At 40.9% G+C, this 22,160-nt stretch overlaps 1 protein-coding gene across 1 annotated transcript in view; it reads right to left on the bottom strand.

The window, feature by feature from the left end:
* Positions 1-16,908: 16,908 nt before the first annotated feature.
* The window catches only part of LOC143286954 (uncharacterized), a 44,179-nt gene continuing 38,927 nt past the window's right edge, over positions 16,909-22,160 (bottom strand). Inside the window, exons 15-17 of the mRNA XM_076594927.1 lie at positions 20,855-21,591; positions 19,595-19,839; positions 16,909-17,471 (exon numbers count right to left, since the gene is read on the bottom strand). Coding sequence (XP_076451042.1) covers positions 17,252-17,471; positions 19,595-19,839; positions 20,855-21,591 — 1,202 coding nt within the window. The 3' untranslated portion in view covers positions 16,909-17,251. The remainder of the gene's footprint in view (positions 17,472-19,594; positions 19,840-20,854; positions 21,592-22,160) is intronic.

Raw genomic sequence — 22,160 nt, 5'->3', positions numbered from 1 at the left:
ACGCACACACACACACACACAACCCAGCCACAACCCCAACCCCTACCCACACACATAGTATCATTAAACTGGTTGGAAAATCGGCCAGTTGGATCACTGTGTGTGCACACCTCAGGGCTATGAGACAACAGCTAGCTGGACGGAAGAAAAGGGTGGGGCAGATTGGGGTAGCAGGTAAATGACTAAACACCTGAAACACTCTGGAGAAAGGACCAACCTCTTTATCCCTCCGTCAGAAAATAATTTAAATCATCACACAGATTGTAAGGAACCACAGCTTGGAAGGATCGTTTCAGTAGTGTTTTTGATTAATTAATGGAGATACCAAGAAACAAACACCGTGAAATGAATAACAACCATGGATTGGAACAATAATAATAATTATTGTCTCTGCAGTAGTATTCTTAATGAAGATAACAAGAAATAAAAAGCCACTAACCACGGATTGCACCAAGTGTTGCTGTAGTAGTGTTCTTAATGGAGATACTAAGAAATAAAAAGCCACTGACCACAGATTGCAACAATTGTCGCTGTAGTACTGTAGAGCGATAATAAGAAATAAAATGCAACCACGGATTGGAACACTTGTAGTTGTATTAATATTCTTAACGAGAATACTAAGAAATAACGATTGTCGCTTTATTACTATTATTAACGGAGACACCAGGGAGTTAAAAGCAAACGCAGATTGCTTTTGCTGTAATGTTATTAATTACTAGAGATACTAAGCCAAGGAAGCTGTGCTATAAAGCTATCATTTATTATTACTATCGTTATCAATTGATATTATCAATACTATTATTATCATTGTTATCATTATCATCATTATTACTATTATTATTATCATCATATTCTTATGATCATTATTACTATCATTATCATCATTGTTATTATTCTTATCAAATAAAAAAAGCAACACGGAGTGGAACAATTGTCGCTGTAACGGTATTCTTAAGGAAGATACCAAGAAGGGGAAAAAAACACACACATGCACTGGAAAGTTTTTCTCTGTAGCGTTCTTCATGGAGACACCAAGACCACCCCACATGTGTCAGTAAACTGTCACTGCATGGCTTTCGTGAAGGTGAAGGTCATGGCCTCCTTGCGTGTCACAAAGGTTGGGGTACAAATCTGCATTGTAAATGGCTGAAGCTAAGTAGCAAGCAAGTCTTCCGCTCCACACTGTAGACGTCCACGTCACAAAGAAGGGGGCACACATGTATAGATCTGTATCGTGATTGACTGAAACATGGCCCGGGTTTTCCAAGTGGAGCCAACTTCGAAGCCCCTGCTGTAGGTATTCTCAGGCTCACAATCAATGTGACATCTGAGCGAGCAAGTTGGATCGAAGATCTGTGCGATTCCTGTACAACCTCTTGTGACAAATAACAACAAATAACAACAATAAATGGATTGGGTTTCTGTCACTCGTGTTTAGTGACTCAAAATGTTCAGCAGTTTTAGAGACCATCACAGTGACCACTACCGTCAATCTTGTACAAGAGCAACTTGTTTGAAATTGTATGGATATTTGATATTAAACTTCGTCGTAGGTTCCTATGGTCGTATATAAAAAAGGGAAAAAAAAGAAAAACACAGCGAATGTACCAGCTATATTGTAAATTATCTGTTGACAGGAGATGTGAGTGCTTAGTAGTTTTTACGCTTTCTATATTTCATTGTTTTTTTTGTTGTTTTTTTTGTTTGTTTGTTTTGTTTTTGTTTTTGGCATGTTTTCTTCTCCCTCCCAAAAGAACCGCTATCATAGAATACAGGATCGCTTTTGATCTTTCATTAAAAAAAAAAAGAGAAACAATTCTTTTTTTCTTCTTCTTTTATTTTTTTTCAAGGGTTTTTTTTTAGTGGGGGTGGTGGTGGGATCTGAAATTGAAATATTAATTGATAGTGGTCATCAGTATCAAAACTAGTTATGCTAGGCTGGCCGCCTTGGGAGTATGATACTGCATGTTGTTGATGTGCGTTCTCTCTCTCTCTCTTTCTCTCTCTCTCTCCTTGTGTGTGTGTGTGTGTATGTGTGTGTGTGTGTGTGTGTGTGTGTGTGTATTTTTTTTGTGTCAGTGTGCGTTCATATAATTATGAGTGCATACGTTTTTGGTTGTTTTCTTTGTTGTTGTCTTTTCCGCTTTTTTTCTTTCTTCGAAATAACCTAGAATTCTCGGGCCACAATGTGTAGTAGTAGAAGTAATAGCAGTAGTAGTAGTGGCCTTGTTAAAAAAAAAAAAAAATTAAACCCGTGGGAAAGATATGTCTCATCATGTCCTGGTTGTGGTGGGTCCTTGCAGTTCCCACACATCAGTGTTTCTCATGTTGGTTGGTCAGTTTCAGTTTCAGTGGTTGGTCAACGTTGGTCAAACACGTCAGGGAGAGGGAGTGGGAACGTAGGGTGTGTGAGGCGATAAGTGGGGGGCGGAGGGTGGGGGAAGAGTGTGAAAGTGGTATGGGGGGTACGGGTAGGTTGGGGCTCAGTGGCATTGTTCGCTCAGTGAATCCCAGCTAACGAACCTTCCCTTCACAACTTTTGTTGGGTGAGGCAGTTTTAGTTGGGTGACGCCCGAAACGGGTGCTTGACCTACTTACTGCTCTGTTTCCATCCCCCCTGTCAGCTGTTCACTGCACACACACACACAGTCACGAACCTATAAATAGAATTTCTATTATATGGCCGTGACACACTTCTAGTGTGTATCGTTTAACGAAAGCGTCGGTGTGCGAGTGGGGGTGGGGTGGGGGTGGTATAAGGACAGAAGGAAGAAAAGTTTTAGAGTGGAGGGCGGGTGGGTGTGGGGGAGGATTGTCTAGTCGGGGTGGGGAAGAGGTTTCACTAGGTGTCTCGGTGCTACGTGTGGAATGTGGGGTTGACAGAGAGAAGGGGGCCGGGAGGTGGGGTGGGGGGCAAAAAGCGGGACGCACGCACCACTGAATGAATAGGACTCTGCGTGCACATGCACGTACCGGTCTGCTGTCAGTCCGTCATTCAAGTCAGTGGTAGCTGACACTGTAGTAGCTAGTGGGGCATATACATGTGTGTGTGTGTGTGTGTGTGTGTGTGTGTGTGTTGTTTTGTTGTTGTTGTTGTTGTTTTTTTTTTGTTGTTTTTTTTGGGGGGGCGGGGGGTTGTTGTTGTTTTGTTGTTGTTGTTGTTGTTGTTTTTTATGCGGGGGAAAATGTTTCTCTTTGTTGGTGATTAACAAAGCGCGATGTACCAATTGAAACGATAAAAAAAGGATTCCCTGGAGTATATTTCCACTCAAAATCAGTGATCTCATCTGACATCAATGGGAAAATAAAACTGTAGAAGATGAAATCATGAAAGTGATCTCATCTGACATCAATGGGAAAATAAAACTGTAGAAGATGAAATCATGAAAAAGAAAATGACATAATGTGTTTGCAAGGTGTAATCAACCAAAGAATGAAGATTTGTTGCAATTACTTCCATTAAGCAAAACTGGTTTGAAAATCCATAAAACATAAATTTAATTCCACTGTATGATGTATCAAAAAAGAGCTTACCCAGTCATTCGATATTCTTCCCGGGGAAGAATCTGTCAACAGGGTTACTTCCCTTTTACTTTGATGACTTACTTGCTGTGAGATGTGTACACTAGGTCATGTTGCTAAAACAGCTCCTTTCAACATCCCATGCAGTCAGAAAGAGTTTTTGTTTTTGTTTTTTGTTTTTTTGCTTTTTTTTTGGGGGGGGGGGGGGGGGGGAGGGAAGGGGGGTGCTTCTACTTGGAAAATGCTTCGTTTTGACCAAAGCAAAGCAATGTAAAAAAAAAAAAAAAAAAAAAAAAAAAAGAGATGCTCACTTAAAAGTAAAATGTTTTATCAGAGTTTTTGATTGTTAGAATGTTTTATACACATATAACATATATATATATATATACACACACACACACATTGCTTTAACTGTTTCAGTTGATGAATGATAAAGCATAATAGAAAAATGCTCCATATATACTGGTTTAAGAATTTTTTTTTTTTTTAATCCCAAAGTATCTATCTGAGCGAAATCACTGGTCGTATCTAAGTAAGAAATAAAACTGTAGAACATGAAACCACAAAAAAATAGGGTATGACGTGTTTTCCAAGGTGTAATCAACCTGAGAATGACAATTTGTTACAGTTACTGCTAGTAAGCAGACTAGCAGAGTCTGGAAGCACATTTCTTTCACGCTAGTTAATCAAGATTTTCGCGAGACATACTGGGAACATGCGTTTGTTTGTTTGTGGGTTTTTTCTCACCTCGTGGCAAGACGCACGGTGGCATGATTCTCGCGAGTCAAGGCTAGGTAGCTTTCAGGGCAACTTTTTACTTTGCGAGGTAAGGATAAACTCTGCTTGTCGCCTCACATTCCTTTCGTTGTGCATGTACCCCTCACCCTCGCCACTGGCTCTCTCGCAACAAACGTGTTTGCGATTAAGAAACACGTCTCGAGATTGGTTGGAATCACTGATAAACACTTTAATAAGCACATCCACACGAGAAGCAGTTTAAGGGAAATAGCTACGTTTCCATAATCTACCTGTAGACATGGTTACTTCCCTTTTAGTTTGAAGACTCGGTAATCGCTACGTAAATGCAGTTGACCCCAACAGAGTCCGGCTTTGCTTGAACTGTATCTTAAAAATAGAGCACATCATTTGATATCAGTAGTGATTGAAGGGAAGGAACTGCTTTTCGATAATCTTTTAGGGTAAGAGTCTATTAACAGGGTTTTTTCCCTTTTAGTTTGACGACTTTTCCCGCTGTGGATAGACGTGTTGACGAGGTCACATTCCCAAAACAGCTACTCACGGCATTCTAAAGTTTCAGATTTTAGAGGTTTTTAGAGGTGTGAAAAGATTGTAAAGAAACGACACTAAAAAAAACAACAACAATGCCACAACCTTTGTTTAGAAAAATAAAGGTGGGCTTTTATTTGGGAAACGTGTCGCGTTTACTAAATAAAGAACATCAAAGATAATAATTCTAAACAAATTTAAAAAGAAAAAAAAAAGGAAAGAAAGAAAATATTCCCAGAGTGTCTTTCTCAATGAAATCACTGATCTCAGCAATGTAAAAATAAAACTGTGTGGAACGTGAAACCACTGAAAAAAAAGAATATAACTTCTTTTCAAGGTGTAATCAACTAAAGTGACTTGTTACAATTACTGCCAGAATGTGACTGGTTTGGAAAACAAAGTCAAAAAAAACAAAAAAACACACAGTTGAACCCACAGAGTCTTGCTTTGCTTGAACTGTATCTCAGAAACAGAGCACATTGTTTGATGCCAGTGGTGATGAAAGGAAAGGAACTGCCTTTCGATAATCTTTAACTCTCTCCATACGAACGGCGAAAGAGACGACGTTAACAGCGTTTCACCCCAATTACCACCATCAAAATATTACAAGCGGAAGGCTCTTACACTGAAGAGGTGAATGTTGACAAAGAACACCACAATTCTGACGATGGAAGCTAAAGGTTGGGTCATTCAGACACCCACTGGACATCCGAGGGGTCTGTGTAGAGGAGAAGAGAGGACTGGCCGTACTGAGTGAGTTAAGGGGATGAACTAGTTTAGAAACAAACAAAGAAATCGACCAAAAAAACAAAACAAAACAAAAATCAAAGGGTCTTTCTGATACCACACTGCCAGGCAGACTGAACTCTGTGCCTACCTATATATTGTAATCTGTATGGTGGATATTAGATTCACGGTTGCAGTATGGCTGCCTACATGACGGGCTAAAAACGGTTATACACGTAAAAAGCTAAAGCATTTACACAAGTATACTCGACGAACTCGCAACTTCCACTGTTAGAGACTTCCCACGAATTCTCTTTCCGGCTTAATCAAGGGCAAATAACTCCGATTTTTTTTTCTAACGAACAAGATACGAGTGAACGTGGCAGCTTCCGTGAACAATGTAGAAGAAGAAGATTGGTGATGGTGTATTAGCACTTCCGTAGAAGTAGAGAGAGAAACAGGAAAACAAAATATGTTGTTCTTTTTTCTGTTGACGTGTAATCAGTCATGATGAGGAAATGTCTAAGGTGGTACCACAATGGTTCATGTCATTTCCAACAGGATGTGGTGAACAAGGAAGGGGAAACAGTCACGTTCAGACGGATTCTCTTGGATGAATGCAAAGAGGAATTTTGTGAAAAGCAGAGGACGGAGATCTTCGAAACGCGAAAAAAAGAGTTAGAGGACGCCATCCAAGCTGGCTGTAGTGAGGTAGGTGACTTGTCTTGTCCTATGTCGTGGAATAACATGTTAGCAGCCAGACGCTGTAATGGATTGCCCAAACTATTTTCTGGGTGTGAAGCATACGGGTAATCTTTGATGATAACTGCACGTGTTCCTACAGCTGGGGCGGGTGACGCGGCGTCGCTGACCAAAGAGGGCCGACTAAGGAGTAGGGGTGCGGGAGGGTGGAAGGAAGGAGGGTGGCGCGGTGTCGGCGCGACCTCAAAGGACACACAGATGTATTTCGTTTAACGATATTTGTGTTTGTGCTATTACTCACCTCATTTATCATAATGGATGTTTCGTTTAACGACAGTTGTCTTTATGCTGTTACTCACCTCCTCTATTATAATGGATGTGTTTCGTTTAACGACAGTTGTCTTCGTGTTATTACTCACCTCCTATACTATGATAGAGAACGGATGGTGTGGAAGATAGCTTGTTGCAGAAGGTCTGCATTATTAGCTTGTGGACAGAACGATCAGCGAAGAGAACTGAACAACTACACCCAGTGCATAGTACTCTTCTAGTCAGAATGATCAGTCTGATGTAATTATTGTTATTATTATTATACTTATATAGCGCTGAATCTTGTGCAGAGACAAATCAAAGCGCTTTCGCACCAGTCATTCTCACGCATATAGCGCTGAATCTTGTGCAGAGACAAATCAAAGCGCTTTCGCACCAGTCATTCTCACGCATGCGAAACTCTAAAACTGGAAAAACTGAAGACAAGGAAGAGGCAAGGAGGTGCTCAGTTGATCAAAATGGTTTATGATGGTAGACAGCCTTGCCTAGTCTATAGATATGGACATGCATACAGTTTCTGAATGGAATGTAAGCAGTTCATTAAAGCAAAAAGGAAGCAGTGTTTTTATACACACAGAGAAGTTAAACGTGCTGCTTGTTGGGCCTACAGAGTGACCACACTGGCTCGAGAACAGCTGTCTGGGAGCATGGACACGTCCTTCTTTGGGGAGCTCTTCAACGTAAACCTGCTCTCGAAGAGACCTGTGCACCGCTGCATTGTTAGCCTGCTGCAACAGAGCGACAAAAGCATGGAGTGCGTGGCCAGGCTCACTGCGGGGAAGTAGCTGGATCAATCCATGGGTAGGCTTTTGCTTGGATTTCCTTTTCTTGTCGTTTTTGACTCACCTGTGTAAACAAAGTGAGTCTATGTTTTAACCCGGCGTTCGGTTGTCTGTGTGTGTGTGTGTGCTTGTATATTCGTGGTAAACTTTAGCATCGACATTTTCTCTGTTAATACTTTGTCAATTGATACCAAATTAGACATAAAAATAGGAAAAATTCAGTTCTCTCCGGTCATCTTATCTAGAACAATATTGTACCTCTGGGATGGGCACAAGAAAATAATAAATGAAACCTAATTATATGCAAACTGCATTTACTGTTATATTTATATTTTTTGTATTCTCTAAACTGGCACTTCTAACCCAACAACAAGAGCAGTCATTATTATCATTTTTTGTTCAAACAGGAACTTCTTTCGCTAAGCATGGAAGTTTTATTTATTTGCAAACGTTTTGGTGCAGTTAGTAAACAAGGGAAATTACTGTAATTAATGCTAGGGGACTTAATTCGAATCTGGTTAGGACTTTTTTTTTCTTTTCTGACGCGAAGCTTTATAATAACAAATACAGAACACATTTTAACGATTAGAATTTTTGTTTAAGTGTATCACAAGTGAGTCTTGAAGGCCTTGCCTCTCTTGTTTCTTCTTCAATTTATTGTTCGTAGGAATGTTCTTCTATTCGATTTTTCAGCTGTCTGTAGCCATACTTCATTGACCCAGAGAATACTATGACGTGTAGTGTGACTTGCTGTGATGGTATGACCTAGCGTCACCTCAGCATTTCACTGTTGGTGGGACATTAAAAAAAAAAAAAAGTTGTACCCACTGCGATGTCCTGTATTTACTGTTTTTTGTCTTATTATCTTACGTGATCACGGAAAAGTAGTTTGTGGATGTGTACTTGTGTTGTACAGGTCGATATGGACAATTACTTCAATCAGTTGGAAAAGAGGGCTGTAGAAAAGAAAAGTAGTTTGTGGATGTGTACTTGTGTTGTACAGGTCGATATGGACAATTACTTCAATCAGTTGGAAAAGAGGGCTGTAGAAAAGAAAAGTAGTTTGTGGATGTGTACTTGTGTTGTACAGGTCGGTATGGACAATTACTTCAATCAGTTGGAAAAGAGGGCTGGAGAAAAGAAAAGTAGTTTGTGGATGTGTACTTGTGTTGTACAGGTCGGTATGGACAATTACTTCGCTCAGTTGGAAAAGAGGGCTGGAGAAAAGAAAAGTAGTTTGTGGATGTGTACTTGTGTTGTACAGGTCGATATGGACAATTACTTCAATCAGTTGGAAAAGAGGGCTGGAGAAAAGAAAAGTAGTTTGTGGATGTGTACTTGTGTTGTACAGGTCGATATGGACAATTACTTCAATCAGTTGGAAAAGAGGGCTGGAGAAAAGAAAAGTAGTTTGTGGATGTGTACTTGTGTTGTACAGGTCGATATGGACAATTACTTCAATCAGTTGGAAAAGAGGGCTGGAGAAAAGAAAAGTAGTTTGTGGATGTGTACTTGTGTTGTACAGGTCGATATGGACAATTACTTCAATCAGTTGGAAAAGAGGGCTGGAGAAAAGAAAAGTAGTTTGTGGATGTGTACTTGTGTTGTACAGGTCGATATGGACAATTACTTCGCTCAGTTGGAAAAGAGGGCTGGATAAAAGAAAAGTAGTTTGTGGATGTGTACTTGTACAGGTCGATATGGACAATTACTGCAGTCAGTTGGAAAAGAGGGCTGTAGAAAAGAAAAGTAGTTTGTGGATGTGTACTTGTGTTTTACAGGTCGACATGGACAATTACTTCAATCAGTTGGAAAAGAGGGCTGGAGAAAAGAAAAGTAGTTTGTGGATGTGTACTTGTGTTGTACAGGTCGATATGGACAATTACTTCAATCAGTTGGAAAAGAGGGCTGGAGAAAAGAAAAGTAGTTTGTGGATGTGTACTTGTGTTGTACAGGTCGATATGGACAATTACTTCAATCAGTTGGAAAAGAGGGCTGGAGAAAAGAAAAGTAGTTTGTGGATGTGTACTTGTGTTGTACAGGTCGGTATGGACAATTACTTCGTTCAGTTGGAAAAGAGGGCTGGAGAAAAGAAAAGTAGTTTGTGGATGTGTACTTGTGTTGTACAGGTCGATATGGACAATTACTTCAATCAGTTGGAAAAGAGGGCTGGAGAAAAGAAAAGTAGTTTGTGGATGTGTACTTGTGTTGTACAGGTCGATATGGACAATTACTTCAATCAGTTGGAAAAGAGGGCTGGAGAAAAGCGAAAGCTGAAAGACGATAGTGAAGACCGGGAGAGACTGGAGAGACGAGAAAGAGAGTGGCTGGAAAGACATGAGAAACGGCACTCTGAACAGAGCCGACAAGAGGAAACTGCCCCTTCCTATCTCTGCGGCTGCCTTCGCCTCTACACTCTATCTCGTTCATTTGACGAGACCTCCTTTTAATTTAAGTGGATGGCCAAGGAGAGACCCAACTGTGCACCAAAAACACTTAAAAGGCTGATGTTCCTGCATGCAAGTGAGATGGGGAAAAAACTTACACACACACACACTCACACACAAACACACACATACGCACGCACATACACACGCACGCACGCACGCTCGCGCGCGCGCACACACACACACACACACGCACACGACTTTACATTTTTTTTGGGGGGGGAGGGGTGGGGGGGAGATTGTGGAAATCTGCTCACAACTTGAGCGGTTTTAAAAACTGTTTTTAGATTGTGCCGATGTGTATGGAGTCTGCTGTCGTTGGAAATCAGCAGGAATCACACGTGGGGCATGAAGGCTTTGTCTTTTGTTATGTGAACTGAGTATTTGATTTTTTTTTATCCACTGCAGTGATGGAATCTTTATTTGTGGCCTCATTTGCAAGCGAGTCAGTGGAGCACATTTTTTCGTATTTATGTATTGTAGAATGGTGAAAACTAATTTTTTAAAAAGAAACATAACTGTCCATCTATGGTGTATTTCCCTCCAGTCAGCCACATCTATGGACACATAGAAGTGAGAACCTTGAAAACAAACATATTAATCCTAAAGAATATTCTATAAGGTGCAGAAAGACTGTGCAAATGTCCTGACAATTTGCGCAAGGGTATAAGCTGCCAAAGTAAAAAAGATTGTGCAAATGTCCTGACAACAGATTCAAACACTCGACTGTTGGCCACCGTTCTTTCTCTTTCTCTGGACATTGCAATTGGAATGAACTTCCCCTCTCTCTTCGTCAGGTCTCCGCACTCAGTTCTTTCAAGTCTGGTCTAAAAATCCACCTCTTCCCAAAATAGCTTCCTTTCCCTGCCTCTTCCTTGTCTTCAGTTTTTTCCAGTTTTAATGTCATGCATGCGTGTGAATGACTGGAGCGAAAGCGCTTTGATTTGTCTCTGCACAAGATTCAGCGCTATATAATAATAATGATAATAAGTGTGAGTTTACACATGTAAGTTCTGGTAGCCAGGCATCCCCCTCCTTCCCAGCACCTACGTTTTCGATTTCGATTTGTTTGTTTGTTTGTTTTTAATCAGAGGGAATCACACGCATGATCGATACAGATATGGAGAGGCTGAAAAGATGGAATTTTGGTTCAAAAGCATGTAAAAAGTCATGGAATTTTGATTAAAATTGTGTAAAAAGTCGTGGAATTAAAACTTCAGCATTAGAAAAAAAATGCATTAATAGAAGGGAAAAAAACATGTAAATCTTGGACCTTCATATTTTGTAACAATACAGTGTTTGGTACACGTGTTAAACCAAGATATAATAACGTAACGTTTGCCCAACAGGACATTTTTTGATAAGAGAAGAAATATATTTTGTGAAGAAAGCGGTTCATTTATAGTCATGGAAATTTTCTGGAAACGGTACGGAAGTGTTTTGGAAAAGTCATGGAATTTTGAACTTGTAATAAACATGTAAGACTATTTGATCTTTAATCCGTTGTTGTGATGAAATTTTATTTGTGGTCTCATTTGCATGCGAGTCAAACGGAACACATTTTTGTATCATATTTATGTATTATAGAATGGTGAAAGTAATTTAAAAGAAAAACTGAAAACATGTGTCCATCTTTGGTGTCTTTGCCTCTGTTGCTTGTACAAAGTCAGACAACCACTTGCATGGTCCCTTAGAAGTAAGAACCTTGAAAATCAAGTATGATGAATCCCATCGCACTCTTAAGTGCGAACAAGCAGAGAAACTCGAAATGTACGCACAGACATTCTATGTACGGTGAGTTAATTTACTTTATTCAGATCTGGGATCTATAGTCAAATTACCAAACGTACACGCGCATGCCTAGACACAGAGCTGAACTGCAAGCAAGCACACGCACACGCATTCGCACAAACACACACACGCGCGCACGCACACGTACATACACACACAAACGTGCACAACATAGATGCAACAAGTATGCAGTCTCACAGATATGAAAGTATAAACAAATGTACACAGGCCCAACTCTACATATAAAGTACACGAGCCCCGACACACACACACACACACACACACACACACACTTCCCATCTCTCACGTTTCCCCCACATCCCCCACGCGTACACACATTCGCAGCTTCCACGGCACACACACACACACACACACACTCCCACACATGTTCTGGGCACGGCGACACACTCACCTGTCAACTGGATCATCACACTGCAGCTGTCGTGATGCTGCACGTGCGGTACAGCTGACACAATAATTGTATTGGTGGCCATGGCTGTGTACTCTGAATGGCGCTGAGAGAGAGAAAGAGAGAGAGAGATACGACACGAACATCAACATCCACAGTCCCTGCCACATGACACATTAACGGAGGGACACAGTGCTCCACTCTGCAGGAGGAACGACCCGTCAAGAATCACCACATTCAAATTCACAACTGTACACGTGGTCAAAGGCAGCCGTGGCCATTTCTACTTCAAACACGGAGCTCGGGAAAGCTCACCCTGTCATGCCTGAGTCCTTCGACTCTTCCTGTAAGCAAAGTGAGTCTATGTTTTAACCCGGTGTTCGGTTGTCTGTGTGTGTGTGTGTGTGTGTGTGTGTGTGTGTCCGTGTGTCTGTGTGTCCGTGGTAAACTTTAACATTGACATTTTCTCTGCAAATACTTTGTCAGTTGACACCAGATTTGGCATAAAAATAGGAAAAATCCAGTTCTTTCCAGTCATCTTGTTAAAAACAATATTGCACCTCTGGGATGGGCACAAAAAAATTTAAAAAAGAAGCCTAATTATATGCAAACTGCATTTACTGTTATATTTATATTTTTTGTATTCTCTAAACTTGGCACTTTGACCTCTTATTCTGACACAACAAGAGGAGTCATTATCATCATTTTTTTGTTCAAACAGGAACTTCTTTTGCTAAGCATGGAATTTTTATTTATTTTGCAAACGTTTTGGTGCAGATAGTAAAAAAAGGGAAATTACTCTGTAATTAATGCTAGGGGACTTAATTTATCACAAGTGAGTCTTGAAGGCCTTGCCTCTCTTGTTGGTATTGTATTGCATTGTAATTTGTTCAGTGTGTCTGAAAAAGGAACACTTCTGAATTTGAAACTTTATGTATGTATATATGTGGCGGGTGTGTCAGCGTTTGCACACGTATTTGTGTATCAGCGTGTGAGCGTGTGTGTGTGTGTGTGTGTGAATGGATGTGTGGCGGAGGAGGGGTATGTGTGGGTGGTTTGTGGGAGCAATTTGCGCTGTACAAAATATGCCCATGCACACACACACACACACACACACACACACACACACACACGTTGACTATTTCTTTTTACGGTGAAAAGACACATTTCAGACAAACGTTACTCTTTTTCTTGCTGATGTGCGTTTCTGATACAGTGAAAAAAGACACATACTGGACAGACATTCCTCAGTCTGTTTCTTCGTGGCTGCACGTAACTATTTCCATGACAAAGCACAACAGTTACAACACACACACACACACACACACACACACACACACACACATTTTGTGAACGAAAGCAATCCTCGGCCTATTTTTTGTCCGCTGTGTCATTCATTCCATTACTGAAAAAACAAAAACAAAACAACAAAAAACAAACAAACAATGATTATATATGTGTGCTGTCAAGTGTATATTTATGTACGAGGTATGGGCACGTGCACGTAAAATGTTTGTGTGTGTGTGTGAGAGAGAGAGAGACAGAGACAGAGAGAGACTGAGACAGAGAGAACGTGCAACTTCTGTTCAATTGTTGTTGACCGTGCTGGAATACCACTGAACTGCATTCAAGAAAATGTCTTTGTTAATATTTTTATTCATAAAAAAAAGCAAAAAAGTCAATCAAGTTATCACAGATAAACCAATGTAAGATAAAATAAATGAATACTAATAAATAAATGTATAACCTTAACGTTCCATATGATATGTTTATTTCCATGTGGCCAACGTCATTTGGTATATAATTAAGTAGGTAAATAGCTGCAGTTGATAATTTTTGTATATTTGTGCACACACACACACACACACACACACACACACGCATGCACGCACGCACGCACGCAAGGGAAGATACACACATACTACATACACGACGCAAGATAAAAGCCGCTGATAATCTTCGACACTTCATAATAACCGTCAAAAACCAACAGTAAAAACGTTAACAATTGATATCTGGTTGCTGCTATATTTGCATTGAAGGGTCTTCTTCAAGGATTGTATAAAACAAAAGTAGAATAGCTAAAATAATGTAAAATATCTCAAGACGCCACCTTTGTAGCGAAGTATTGGGAAAAATAAGAAACACCTTAGAATAAATCGTTTAGTACTCCTTTTTAAGCTGAATTTCGCACTCTCTCCTCCCCCCCCCCCTCTCTCTCTCTATCTCGAGTTTCTAAATAGGCATAGGCAACAGGGTAAGAAGAAACACTCATGCAAAATACACATAAGTGTACCAACATAAATCCATGGGAAAAATCCTTCAGGGTAAAATCAAAATATTATCAACATATTAGGTAGGTATATGTTCACATATATATATATGATTATATGTTAAAGCATTTTAATATATATATATATATATATATATATATATATATATACATTAAAATGCTATAACATATGATAACATATATAGCGAAAGTCAGTTGTTTTTTTCTGTTTTAGATTAAAAGTTAAAACAAGGCTTATTTTGAGCACTTTGAGCATGGTTAAAATTATGTGTGTGAATCGAATCATTTAAAACCGTGAATACTGAAACATGAATAAAACATTCGATATGTGAATAAACATATACGTACAACAATGAGCACAAGGATGCGCGTTCGCATACACACGCACATACATGCGTGAAGTAAAACAGCCCACGTATTTGCATCTAGCTATGCGTGGCTTTTGGGAAACGTGTCCTCACATTTCAAAGCAGACAGAAGGCAATTGATAACCGCCAAATGCCCCACGATTTTCACGAAACGCAGTGCTGAACCTGCACTGGTCGTGAAACACGTGCTTCTTGTTTTCAACGCTTTTTTCCGCTGAATCAGAGGGATGATTTGTTTGAAGAGGTGGCAAGCTGGCTGCACAGCAGACGCTTTACTCGGCCCACGTGCAACTTGAAAGGAGTAAATGTCATTCAAAGAACTTCACCCTCTCACCCCCAAACGCTCTGTGTTGTCAAAAAGCTTGCCAGTTCAGTTTCTGGGGCTGTGATTGACCCTCTACGTTGACTTTACTCACTTTTGTCATTGTTGGAACGTGATCTACTTACATGTTTGCAAGAGCTGTGATTTGTTTTCATAAGCTTATAACCTGTTTTAATTTCTTCTACAGCTATAATCTGACAATAGGCATGCTATTTCCAGCTGTATTTTGTTTCTTTTCTTCATGGGTATCATTATGTAGAGGTGGAAATAGACTTTTTTGTTGCACAAAAATTATTATCTTGACTCTACATGCCTGAACAGTTACCTACAATCAACCTAATTGGGGCAAAAAGCCCAGAAGCAGAATCTACACTCATTTTCCTTCACAAAAACGTTTGCTTTCTTGCTGTATCGCCCATAGCTTTTGTGCTATAATTTTTTGTGATTTATTACCCCCCGAATCCGCAAAATTCCCTGGCAAGGGGAGAGCACTTTTTAACACAATTCTCTGGCACTGTACAGATTAATGTCTGTATCAGATATGAGATTACATACAATGTTTTTTTCTTTGTTTTTCTCTCTACCTGAGCCATCTGTCTTTATGACAGGTACATGCTCTCAGCTTATGTTCCGATTTTTTATGTTCAAACCCTCAAACTTTTTTTTCACAGAAAAAAGATGACGTTTATGTTTGGGAGACTCTCAGACACTGGTGGATATAGAACCATTCTGTACATCACACAGGAGACATTGACGGATATAGAACCATTCTGTACAAACATCACCCAGGACACACTGACGGATATAGAACCATTCTGTACAAACATCACCCTGGAGACATTGACAGATATAGAACCATTCTGTACAAACATAACCCAGGAGACATTAACGGATATAGAACCATTCTGTACATCACCCAGGAGACACTGACGAATATAGAACCATTCTGTACATCACCCAGGAGACACTGACGGATATAGAACCATTCTGTACATCACCCTGGACACACTGACGGATATAGAACCTTTCTGTACATCACCCAGGACACATTGACGGATATAGAACCATTCTGTACATCACCCAGGAGACATTGACGAATATAGAACCATTCTGTACAAACATCACCTTGGAGACACTGACGGATATAGAACCATTCTGTACAAACATCACCTTGGAGACACTGACGGATATAGAACTATTCTGTACATCACCCAGGAGACACTGACGGATATAGAACTATTCTGTACATCACCCAGGAGACACTGACGGATATAGAACCATTCTGTACAAACATCACCTTGGAGACACTGACGGATATAGAACTATTCTGTACATCACCCAGGAGACACTGACGGATATAGAACTATTCTGTACATCACCCAGGAGACACTGACGGATATAGAACCATTCTGTACATCACACACAGACACACACACACACACACACACGATAGGAAAAACAAATAAAACTGCACACAGGAAAAAATACAAAAAAAAAAAAAAGGGTGGCGCTGTAGTGTGGCGACGCGCTCTCCCTGGGGAGAGCAGCCCAAATTTCACACAGAGAAATCTGTTGTGATAAAAAGAAATACAAATACAAATACACACAGAGAGAGAGAGAGAGAGAGAGAGAGAGAGAGTTTAGTCGAGATCGTCACGTGGAATAGACACAATCGTTAATGTACGAAGATGTGCGCGTAAGTGGTGATGCCATTATGTACATATTCTATGCGTTCAAAAAAAGAGAAGAACTCCTAGAAGCAGGTTCTTAAATTTGAGCAAAAAGAACTTTCTTTCGTTTCAACAAATATGCCGTGTTAAAACCTTTGGTCATATTTCTGGGGGGGGGTGCGGGGTGGGGGGGGGGTCTCCTTTTTTTCAATTTGTCAAAAAAAAACTGATTTTTCTTTTATATATATATATATATATATATATATATATATATATATATATATATACGTTAGTCAGTTTTTGTTTCATCCACGGCAACTCCGTCTTTGCTGCGATAGTCCGTGATTCTGGTCCTCTCTCTCTCTCTCTCTCACACACACACACACACACATACACACACACGCTCTCTGTCTCTGTCTCTCTCTCTCTCATCCACGGCAACTCCGCCTTTGCTGCTACAGTCCGTGATTCTGGCACACACACACACACACACACACACACACACACACACACTCCATTTCTCTTGTAAAGGAAATCCCATCATTAAATCGTTCCCAATCTCTCTTTTTTCTCTATGGCAACAACTCTAGTCTTTGCCGCCACTACACCACAGTCTGAACGGGGTCCACAGACACACGCAGGACCCAACAGTCCTCGTCTTGCCAGTTGTACTGACGCGGGCAGTCCAACAGGATCACGTAGGTGGGCCTACTGGAGTCGTCGCCCTTGATCAGAGGTCCGGGATCATCCAGGCCGCCAGGGGACTCCACCGCCAGCTTGAGCCACAACCCCGTGTCCTCGTACACTTGGGTGCGCAAATCTCTGGCACAGGCAAGACACAGGAATACTTTATCACCTCATTGAAGTTGTTTCAGCAGCTATGTGACACAGGCAAGATACAAGAATGCTGTACCACCTCCAAAGAAACTTTTACACGTCCGAAGACAAAAACAAAGGAAACATCCAAAACAGTTTCACACATTTTTTTTCGCCCGTCAGCAACACGTACCTTGTCGTCTTAGAGCGATATTTCAGACAACGAATCAATAACTAAGTAGATAAACAAAAGATAAATAGACAGACAGACAGACAGACACACACACACACACATACACGCGCGCGCGTGCGCGAATAATACCCAAACAAACACAAAATCCATCCACCCCCTCTCTATCCATTTCCCCCAGTTCCTCCCACCCTCACTCCTTTCCACCACCACCACAACCACCACCACCCCCTCACCCACACCACACCCTTCCAACCTCAGCACCTCCCTCATCCCCTCATACCAACCCCTACGGCTCCCTTCCCCACTACCCACCCACCACCCGGCCCTAAAGTTTCAGTTTCACGATCAAGGAGGTATCAAAGCATGCTTACTGATCCATATATACGGTACACCACATCTACTAAAAAAAAAAAAAAAAAGAAGAAAAAAAAAAAAAAAAAAGGAACAGCTACCTAAACCGATGCGTTGATCAGGCCCTACGTTAGTGTAAAACATTAACATGAAAATGGGTAAAAATAATCAAACAATTAGACAAAAGCATTAATGATAATAATAATAATAATAATAATAATGGATACTGATATAGCACACTATCCAGAAATCTGCTCTAGGTGCTTTACAAAAAACGCTTTTGTTAACATAAAACATTACATCTATGTTACATACACACACCAAAATGTGACCACACACACACACACACACACACACACTGCATACATACATTTTAACATACATGTGTATCTAACAGCTACCCTTACACATACGCACACATAGGCAGGCACAAACTTACATAAAATATCACAAAGTGGAAAATACAATAAAGTGTGGGTGTTATTTTGAAGTAGGTGTCTAAGCGTATGGACTGATTCATGTACGCTACAAAATATCTGCTATTAAAAAAAAGGTGTGTGGGTGGGGAAGTGGGGGGGGGGGGTGGTGAGCAGATGCCTTAACTTTGCATAAGCCTATATCAGGCCTTGAAAGCCTGCACCAGTTTAGTGTAAAACACGAAATAAGGGAAAAAAGACAGAAAAAAAAAACAAAAAAAACATCAGAATATGAGATAGGGAGCAAGAACAATGTGGTTCTATCATATACAGGGCTGAGACCCGTTGCAAACACAGTGACAATGATCACCCCCTTAATAGAGGCAACAAAATGTAATCTTCCTTCTCTTCATCAGTTGAAAAATCATCGATGTGAAGGCACTCAAACAATGCGATAACAGAACACCCTGTCCTTTTCTGTTTGTGTGGTTCGTGTAAAAGAAATATGTATGTATCGTTTCAATCCCCAAAGGGGCACAAGAAATAAAATTTTGCCTTGCCTTGCCTTGCTTTGCCTTCCTAAGTAAGTTGTCGGTACAGACATATGATTCATTACGTAAATACTTTTTATCATACCACTGCTTTTACATAGAAAGTGTTATGAAATGTCCTTTTTTTTGTATCTTCCTCCAATCAAACGTGTTCTGTTTTCTTTTTTTATGTGTCACGTATTCTTATTCTTATTCTTCTCATTATTATAATTAGTTCACCACTGTTTTTTTTTGTTTTGTTTGTTTGTTTGTTTTTTGTTTTTGTTTTTGTTTGTTTTTTGTTTGCTTGTGTTTGTTGTTTGTTTTTTGTTTTTCTTTACAATTTGTTACGATATAAAGTATGTTTGTATCTGCATTTGTTAATAACATTTTTTTAATTAAAAAAAACCAAAAAAAACCTCAAACGTTTCTTTTTCTTTTTAATTATCATTGACTTCATGATTTTCCCTTACTCTTAACAACCAGAAGAAGAAATATGGATTACGCTGAAACATTATGATAAAAGGGAAAGATACAATAAAATGAAAAACACCACAAAATGGAAGACACAGTAAAGCGAAAGAAAGACACAACGAGGTGAAAGAAGCCCAGTCCCCCCCAACACTGGGACACACATACCGAACCGCGTCCCGCAGCTGACCACTGTCCGTCACCAGCAGCACGTGATCCACGAAGCTCAGACGGCGGGCCGCTTCCAGCAGGGCCACCCTGGTTTTGAACCCCGCCCCCTGCGGGTAGGTGAGCTCGGTGCGCTTCTGGCCCGTGAGGGTCTCCACCAGCAGTGAGACTGCCGCCCGCCAGTCCGGGTCCATCAGTACCAGCTGTTGTTTGTGTTGTGGTTGCTTCTGATACTGGCGTTGTCGCTGAATAGATAGATAGATAGATAGATAGACAGATATAAAGATGTACAGACAGGTGGATGGACACATGGATATACGGACAGATAGAAAGAAATGTAGGTAGGTAGGTATAGATAGATAGACAAATCTATAGATAGATAGACAGATAGATAGATGGATAGAATGTAAGTAGATAGAAAGAAAGATAGTAGATAAGTAGGTATGCAGGTAGTTAGAAATGTGAGTCGATAGATAGATATAGATAGAAATGTAAGTAGATATACAAATAGATAAGTAGGTAGGTAGGTAGATAGAAATGTAGATAGATGGATAGATATAAATGTAAGCAGACTGGCAGGCAGACAGATAGATAGATAGCATATATATATATATATATATATAGAGAGAGAGAGAGAGAGAGAGAGAGAGAGATTTAAGTATAGATTTAAGTATAAGTACGTGGACAGACAGATAATAGACGGAGAGAGACAGACAGACAGAAAGAGAGACAGAGAAAAAGAAGAAGTATCCTCTGAGGCTGGAGACATTCAATGTCCGTTTATACCAAGTGGTGGCTCTTGAAAGAGGATACAAGCTTTCGTACGCAAGTGCGCGCGGACACACAAACACAAACACACACGTCGACACAATTTCAGCCCAAACCTGAACTGATGACAATGACAACAAAACAAAACAAACAAATAACCGAGGAAGAGAGAAACAGTGTAAGTCACAATGAACCACAGCAAAACGAAACAAATAAAAACCGAGGAAGAGAGGAACAGTGCAAGTCACAATGAACCTCGGCAAAACAAAACAAAAAACAACAAAAAGTGAGAAAGTGAGGAACAGTGAAAGAGTTACAGTGAACCGCAACAAAGCAAAACAAACAAAAACACACAAAAAAAGAAAGAAACAACTGAAGTTACAAACAAAAACAAAACAAAACGAAACAAATACAAAACTAGCTTAAAAAAAACAAAACAAAAAAAAACACACACAAAAAAAACAAACAAAAACAAATACATGACGACCTCACCTCGCCAATAGCCAACCCCTTATCATCCACGACCCCGGAAGTGGACAACAACAAGCGAGGTACGCACGTCACGCCCGTCACAGCCACTGCCGCCGCCTTCATCTCCTGGTAGGTGGCCGGACTCAGCTGCACGGGACCCCCGTAGAACTGCCGGGCCACTTTCAGTTGCTCCTGCAGCCCCCGCTGAAGCCTTTCCAACGTGAACTCCGCCACGCTCAGGCAGCAGGGAAGCAGCAGGAAGTCGCAGCTGCAGTAGTCGAGAAGAGCGGCGGTCAGGAGCTTGCCCAACTGCAGGGTGTACAGCCTCACTTTGTCCGTCTCCTCCTGCTCATCCGCCTCGCTGAGCGAGTCCCGACCGGCCCCCCAGAGGGTGGCGCCCGGCGAGGTGTTCTCCGGCACGCTTTCTTCTTCCTCCAGACGTGTGTAAACGTACTGCTCATGCAACACGTCGCCGCCCGGCTCGTCAAAGGAGGTGCTCTGCCGCCGGAGCTGCTTCATGTCGAAGAGGGTGAGGAGGAAAGGGGGTTGTTGGGGGGAGAGGAAGAAGACCTGGAGAACGGTGGAGTCGGGGGGAAGGGTGTCCATGGGCAGGGCCAGGTCTGCGGGCAGGGTGCAGGACATCCAGGCGCTGCCTGTCTCCGTGCCGGCCAGGTCCCTCAGGGCCTTTATCACCACAGTGTGCAGCTGGCCGTCATCGGCGAAGGTTTTGGTCAGTTGCAGAGACACTTCTCTATCCGCTGCGATTTTGGATACATGTTAATCCCATGTATTTAGTGCCTTTACCGTGTTGACTGATTAAACATGTTCAGCTGCGCTGTACAATGTAAAAACCGACGAGTAAAACATGTATCTGAACACTACAATGGAATGCAAACGTCCATAACCCTACACAGACATCCCACAAAACACACAAACACACACACACACAAATAAAAAAAACCCACAAAAAACACCAATAACAACAACAACAACAACAAAAACCAATTAAAAAAAAACCCAACAACAACGTGGGAATACAGTTTGTCGTGGTGGCTACATGTTTGCAAGTATGTATCTATCTAATGATTTGGTCAGACAGTGGAGAGTATCATCACTTTGTACATCCAAGTGAAGGTTACTATGCATACCATTTTCCCTGTTTCAGTGCTCAAGTGCGCTGTACAATCTAAAACTCGACGTGCATAGACGCGCCTAAACACTAAAACGAAACGCCACATGTGAAACCATGCACAGACCGAAAACCAAAATCACAGTGGCGAATTTACGTTCACACAACACACAAAACACACAACTCACCTTACACAAC

This window comes from Babylonia areolata, chromosome 10 (assembly GCF_041734735.1).
Source record: "Babylonia areolata isolate BAREFJ2019XMU chromosome 10, ASM4173473v1, whole genome shotgun sequence".
In the NCBI taxonomy this organism is placed as follows: domain Eukaryota; kingdom Metazoa; phylum Mollusca; class Gastropoda; order Neogastropoda; family Buccinidae; genus Babylonia; species Babylonia areolata.
The sequence above is the reverse complement of the archived record's forward strand: the minus strand, read 5'-3'. Positions and strand labels throughout refer to the sequence as shown.